The sequence below is a fragment of the Manacus vitellinus genome, unplaced genomic scaffold (genome assembly GCF_001715985.3).
Source record: "Manacus vitellinus isolate BGI_N305 unplaced genomic scaffold, ASM171598v3 scaffold_7_pilon, whole genome shotgun sequence".
NCBI classification, from domain to species: domain Eukaryota; kingdom Metazoa; phylum Chordata; class Aves; order Passeriformes; family Pipridae; genus Manacus; species Manacus vitellinus.
Genome location: NW_021940813.1, coordinates 29,964,492 through 29,971,861, shown reverse-complemented (window position 1 = coordinate 29,971,861; position 7,370 = coordinate 29,964,492). Strand labels below are relative to the sequence as shown.

The 7,370-nt window shown below is 40.4% G+C and overlaps 1 protein-coding gene across 2 annotated transcripts in view; it reads left to right on the top strand.

The window, feature by feature from the left end:
- Positions 1–924: 924 nt before the first annotated feature.
- The window catches only part of HERC2 (HECT and RLD domain containing E3 ubiquitin protein ligase 2), a 106,899-nt gene continuing 100,453 nt past the window's right edge, over positions 925–7,370 (top strand). For both annotated transcript variants that reach the window (XM_029964790.1, XM_029964791.1), the window contains exon 1: positions 925–1,027. In XM_029964790.1, coding sequence (XP_029820650.1) covers positions 956–1,027 — 72 coding nt within the window. In that variant the 5' untranslated portion in view covers positions 925–955. The remainder of the gene's footprint in view (positions 1,028–7,370) is intronic.

Genomic DNA, 7,370 nt, shown 5'->3' with positions numbered 1-7,370 from the left:
GTGGGGGCGGGCGAGCGAGGGAAGGAGGGGCGAGGATTACCCGGGGGGCGAGCGGGCGGCGGTGTAGCGACGCGAGGAAGCCGTCGCCATCGCCATCGCCGCAGAGGCTGCCGGTGGAGGTGTGAGGAGCCCCGACTCAGCTCGGGTCGGGCTCGCTCGGGGAGCGGGGAGGAGAAAAGGGCGGCAAGTGCCCCCGCCCGCGGAGCGGTGGTGGGCGGGGCGGGCGGCGACCACGGGGAGAGCTGGCTCCGCTCCGCATCCCAGGAGGGGAGGGAAGGGGAGGAGCGGCCCCCGCGCCGTGTGCGGCGACCCCTGCCCGGGCGGGGCTTTCCCCGCTCCTCCCGCTCGAGTTCCCGGCGACCCCCGCCCCGCCGCCCCCTCCCCGGGCTGGCCGAGGTGGGGGAAAGCGGGGCTGGCCCCGTCAGGGGCGGTGATAGCGGGACGTGAGCGCAGCGGGTGGTTTGGGATGGGATGCTCCCGGGAGAGGGGCAGCCCCCGGGCCTGGGCTGCCAGCGGGGAGGAGGGGGTGCGGGTGACCCTGATAATCGCTTTATGTTGGCCTGCGGCTTGCGTAATCTGCGATCAATTATTTATTTCATGCACCACTTACGGGGCTGAGGGGCAGCGTTAAGGCCTCTGGTGTGGCTCAGTGCAGCAGAAGGGAGGCTTTCTTCCCACGGGTGTGATAGGGAAGGGAAGTGAAGGCGTTTTTCTGGGTTCAGATAGTGTTCTTAATGCGTGTTCCTCTCCCCGTCCAAATTCAGGGGATGTAAGCGAGGGAGGTCCTTCTTCATGATACATTTTTAAAGATCAAGTGGAAGCCATCCTAGTCTGGACAAAAATAACCTTGTGTGGTTTACTTCATGTGCTAGATTGTGTTGTTTTTTTTTTCCCCCTCATTCTGTGGCCGGTTGGGCTGTTCAGCCAGCCTGGAGAGAAGGCTGAAGAAGGAAACATGTCTTCTGATTCTTTTTGTCTGTCTGCTCAAGCAAGATTTGACTCCAAATGGTTGAAGACAGACTTGCAGGTAAGAAGTTTGATGGTCGTATTGCATCGTGACCTTTCAGGTGCAGATCAAGGATGCTTTTAGTCTGAGAAGCTGATGAATAGAAGATTGCTCTTGAGTTAGTGTATGGGGTTTTCTGACTACACAGATTTAAAGCTGGTTTTGAGGAAACATTTTGAAGAACTTATTTTGAGCTGCAAATAGATCATTGTCAGTTCAGTCCCTTCTGCTTTGAAACAAGCTGGGCTACATATGTATGTTATCTTTGCACAGTGTCAAAACCCTTAGTTAAGTATGTGGCATTTCTGATAGAACTATAAATTCTTCATTTAGGCTGTTGCTAAATGTCTTGCCTGCATAGCAGCTTTAATGCACGGGAGAACTGAAGCGAAAGGTGATGGAAATTGTTTTCAAGAATTCAAATTAGCTTTAACTGTAGCTCTGTTTATATGATGGGTAGAGGCATCCTTTTGAATTTGCTCCTTTTTGAAGGGAATTAATTTTGTGTCAAAGATATGTGGCTGAAATGGAAGTGGTCTTTGAAATGTACCAGTGTTTGGTGAAAGTTTTCTTTTGTCTTAGAAGATGATCTGTTCATTGTATCATACAACTTGCATAAGGGAGTTTTCCAAAATCAGGTTTGACAAGTGGAAAATACAGAGAAATAGAGTGCTTTGGGTCAGTTATATTTGTTTTAGATGAAATGAGTAACTAGATTAAGTCCTTGTCTCCTCATCTTCCTTTCCCCAGATGTTGCATATAGATCCCTTACCTTGAATAACTGTGCAAGTTCCTGCTCAAAACTCTGAAATTCTTGTTGGGATGTGCCAGTCAGTGTTATTCCTTTGTTACAGTTAATAATAGTGCTACTGAAAATTTCTCAAAAATTCTGTCGTTGTGACTTTATCCCAGATATGTACTGATAGTCTGAATGGTTGAGTTGAGCTGTTCATGTGGTTAGACAAGGATTTTTCCCCATGCAGTTGTGATTTGAAAGCAGTCTTTCTCCAGTATTTTACATCAAAGAAGCTAAATTGGAATCAGAAGTGACAGATATAGCCTAAGAGGTTACATTATTTACTAGGTCTTGTATGTAAATGTTATAAAATGACAGGGCTTGCTCTTGATTTGGCTAGATTGGTTCTATTTTCATCTTCTGTTCTTACAAAAGTAAAAGTTTTGATCTAAAGTCAGATGTTTTGTCTGATGTGGTAAATAAGCACAGTAAAAGATGTTTTGGAGATAAGCTTATTAAGAAATATGGAAATATTTTTTTGTTTCCAAGAGGGTAGCTTCTAGATAACAAATATATTGCTTCAGTGATTGTTGAATACAGGAAAATTTTAGTTGAAAAAGTGACAACCTTTGTTTGTAACAGCTGCTGACTATGTGTTGCCTGTTTTTCTTCTGTATTATATGGGGTGAAAAATGTGACTATTCATGTGATTTGTCAGATTTTTCCTCTTATTCATAGTATCTTTTTTCTGCATCCCTTTGTCATGTAAACTTTTTCAATTGTCATTCAAACTTCTAACAGTTATTTTTAGTTGTGTGTATAAATGCAATGAAATATTTGTTTTTAATGAGTTAATGTGTTCTAATAATGCATTTTAATAATAAAAGTCTTAATTTGTAACACAGTTCTATGAATAAATGCTCTTACAAGAGCATAACTCTCTTATAAGAGTTCTTTATGAGTAATTACAAGTTAGACTCTAATTGTCAGGGTACTCCCTTTGTTTTCTTCTAATCAAGCTGTAATCAAAATAATGAGATTAATGAAATAACAGTAATTGTTTGTAATCTGCTGGACACAAACATCACTTTTCTGGAATCTGAAGAATACCCAGGCTGCCTGGGTATAATATCATTTTCTTACTAGATTAACTGTTTTTTGGTATTACACAGGTCCTTATCACAGAACTCTTACTTGGATATATGTATTTGGTATTTTGAAAAATCTGCATGTGAGCCTTGAATTGCATCTTTTTAATGTATTAAATGGCAGATGTCTTCTGTCAAGGGGTTTTTGGCTCTGGAGAATTTTTCTATTACTTGATTGGCTATTTTAGCTACTGGTTGACTAGCATGACCTAGCTGCATGTGAATTTTTTTAATAGGTATAAATCCTGTCTCTTAATTCTTTGAGTTCAATGTGTACTGAATATGCAGATCTCCTACCATTCATGTTTTTGCCATCTCAACCATAGAAGGGCCTTACTGGTGTTCAAGAGACTGTCAGCAGGAGTTGAAAAGATGAACACAGTACTATGAGGGGTTTGAAGAAGACACACTAAATGACTACAAATTATTGTTTAGAATGGGACCCTGAAACTCTTCAGTTTGCAGCTTTTTTAACTTTTCACTGTAAATCATTCCAGGAATGAGTAGGTGAAAGTTCTTGGAGAAACAGAATTATACTTAGTTTTAAAGACTTTGTATGTCTCCTAACCTTTGCTGTAGTAAGATTTGGGGTGTATATCTAGAATTGGAGGTAAAATGTTTCACTTGGTGACCTGGTGGTCTCCAAAGTCTGACTTACCTTTTTCTTTGTCACTACTGCTGGACAGTTTGCTCTTTCGACTTCACTGGCAGTTATTGTGGATTAAGCCAGTGAAATGTCTCTGAAAATCATTATATTCCTTTTTGTTTCAGTTGAAGATGCTGTTGCATTAACAATGTAATGCACTATATTCTAGTACTATGTGCATTAATAAGTCTATAATATAGTGGTATTAATGTAATAAGAAAAGAATGATACGTGGATTGTAGCATGGATTGTGTTTAATCACCTGTGTGCGTCACTGTTGCAACTGGCATCCGGGCCAAATTTAAATGTTCTTACTCAGTTTTGGGATGTTACTGCTAAGAAACAAAGGCAGTGTGATGTAGCATGTTATTACTGTTCTTAAGAGAATGTTAAAGGTGCAAACCCTTTTGTAGTAGCAGTGAGCCTCTGGCCTGCAGGATTTACTGAAGTGGTGCAAAATGTTAATAGAAGTGTATCTTGACAATACGCTTTTTGCTTATATTAATTTATCTGAAACTAAATAATACTATTTTAGGAAGCCAAAATACTCTACAAAGACCCAGACCCACCCTATCCCATGACTATTCTGTGTCCTTTTATTAAGTTTGTGATTTTTGACCTGTGATTGTATGATTTACAGTTACTAGTATAATTTTGAAATGCTTAGAAACAATTGTTTTACTAGAAATTCTAAATTTCCTGGTGGAGCAAAATAAGATGTCCTATGTTGTCTGAAAAAACCACAAACTGTTACAGCAGCTGAAAAATTAAATCAGCTGAATATAAGATAACATCAGTAGTACAATATGTAATCCGGCCTCCGATGATGTATATCAATATATGTGTGTATAACATCATTCTTAGTAAAATAATCCTGTGAAGTCATAAAACAGGTGGATTTTACTACAGGTCACTTTATCATGTGTCATGTTTAACGTCACTAGGAAAGTCAGCATATAATTTCAATTTCTGATTTATTTATTTAGATTTGAATTAATACATTTAAAAACACCTACCTAATTATGGCTATTTCTAGTAGAAACCATCACATTTATAGCAAAATCTGTGTGAAATAGGAGATTTCGTTTTAATGACTGTTTCTAAGGAAGACATCCTTTTATTTTAAAGAGGGGAGGTTAAAGTTGTTTATTTAAACCTAGATACTCAGTTTGTAGAATCAAACTGTGCTTAAAATAATTCTGATTAAATAGATGTACTGTACTAATTTAGAGTCTTATGCAGAGACCTTTAATTAGTGATGGATGAATAACTGAAAACTAGAATTGCTATGAGCAGAGGGGATGCATGTGTGTGTTCAAATGGTGTTTAATTAGGCTGCTTATTCTGGATCCTGTGGAGAACTATTGTGCTTACTAGCAGGAGTTAGAGGGAAAACCTTTCATTTTCCTGTAGTGTGGAGAAAAACTTTAGGCAACAGTGAAGGTGCAAGAGCTGTCTACAAGTGGAACATGATGCATTTTCATCAGTTTTCATTGAGTTCATTGTTGGCAGACTATTTCTGTCATCATCTTTTGCCATGATGACAGTGAGCTTTTTAAGATGAAAAATCCACCTTTAAGAGTTGCGTTGGTTTGAAATCTTCTTACTTTCCCTTCAAAATTACATTCAGCATTTTGATTTTTATGAAAATCCTACTCTTTGAACTGGAAGACCAGCAGACTTACTATGGGGACTTTTCTAGTTTAACGCTCAAATCCATTGAAGAAATGTGGGGCTGCTGAACTTTTCTGTCTTTGCTGTCAGAGCTTTGGAGCAGTATGTTTAGATCTAATGATGGTTCACTGTGCTTGGCATAGGTGTGATAAGCAGCTGTGGTTTCAGGACATGCTTCATTCAGCAGGGAAGGAAGGAAGCTAGGACACAATACTGACAAAGACAACAATGAAAAAGGAAGCATGAGTTGAATGGATTCAAAAAAGCAAAAACGAAAGAGAGACTTGGGAAAGGACGTACTGTTCTGTGATTTTCTTTGCTATTACTGGGCTGTTTTTATTATATTTCTAAAGAGAAATGTTTTTTAATGGACTCTAAAATACCATGTCGATGCCGGTGTCTTATTGTCTAGAGTTGATGGGAATGGACAGGAATTTCACTGCCAGCCCTGTTGGAGAATGGCAGCAGCATATGCCGGCAACCAAACTAGATACCCCTTGGACTTAATCAAATGTTGTACTAGACAGAATAAATTACTGTTTAACTGCAGAGATGAGATTAACAAAAGATTAGAGTGGGGGCTGCCCAGTTTACAGTAGAAATTCACTTTAAAGTCTACTTAGGGCCTTACCTTTTTGGTTTGGAATAACTAGGGCTGAGCCTTAGGTCTGTGTGGGAAGTATGGATTTGGTGAGATACATGGCTTTCAAGTGCAGAGATCAAGATGTGCGCTGGGAATGAGAAAGTGCAACAAATGGTGGAAGAGGCTTGGGGTTTGTGAAAGTGAGGTGCATAGGAGATGGGGATTGAGAGGAGGTCAGCAGATGCCATGGGAAGAATGAGGGAGATTTTGAGCATGGGGAATGAGTAGGAGGATTAGGAACATGGGCTAAAGTTGCCAGGCAATGGATAGTAGTAGTGGAGCATGGAACTGCTCTTGTCCAGCGTGTAGGCGGTAGGGCAAGCAGGGACTTAAGAGAGAGATTTACATAAAGTACATCTCTGGTACTGTTGCCAGTTGCAAAAGTTCGGTGAAACTGATTTATTTTTAATTTGTTAGCTTACTGAGTTTGTCAAGTTCATCCCTTTAAACATTCACAAATAAAGTTACTAAGGTATTAGAGTGAAAGATGTCCACATAAATCAAGCAATCTAGTGAGTGTTAGACTTTACAAAACAGAGATTGCTGCTCTTGTGCTTGCAACTCAAGTGCGTCAGAAACAGTGAAGACACCAGATGCGTTTTTTGTCTCTTCCACTTCACTGTGGATTACCTTGTGAACTTTAAATAAAAAATTTAGTGGAAGAAGTGCCATATTTTTTTTTTTTTTGCAAAATAGAAGGCAGAGAGATACTTTCTAAATTTGTTCTGAACAAATTTCTAGTTCTCTCTGACTGCTTGGATGTGCTGATAGACTCCTTACAAATTACTGAATGCAAGAGGTATCGGTGAGAGCAAAAAAAAAAGTAATATATACTTGTTCTGGCTAAGATAGTAATAAAATACTGTAGAAAGAAAAAATACTGTAGAAAGAAAGAAAAGTAGGATTATGTAGTCAAAGCTGATATTCTAGTTTTCTACCATACATTTGACTTACTGTTATCTTCAACTGCTAGTTTCATAGGATCCAAATGGTTGAGGTTGGAAGGGACTTTGGTAGGTCAGCTGGCCTAACTCCCCTGCTCAAGCAGAGCCCATTGCCCAGGACCAGGTCCTAATGTCTTTTGACTATCTCCAGGATATTAAAACAACCTCCCTGGGCCCTCTGTGCCAGTGCTTGGTCACCCTCACAATGTGAAAGTGTTTCCTGGTGGTCAGAAGGAACCTCCTGTGTTTCAGCGTATGCCCACTCCCATGGTCCTTGTCACTGGGTGCTACTGGGTGAAGCCTAGCTCCCTCTTGTTTACACTTTCCCTTCAGATGTTTATATATATTGATGAGTTTTTTTCCCATAAGACTTCTCAAGCCTAAAGTCTCAGCTGTCTCTGCCTTTTCTCATGAGAAAGACGTTCCATGCCCTTAATCATCTTTGTGGCCTTTTGTTGCACTCCCTTCTGTATGTCCATGTTTTCTCACACTAAGGAGCCCAGCACTGGATCCAGCACTCCAGATGTGGCCTCACCAGTGCTGAGTAGAGGGGAAGGATCACCTCCCCAAATC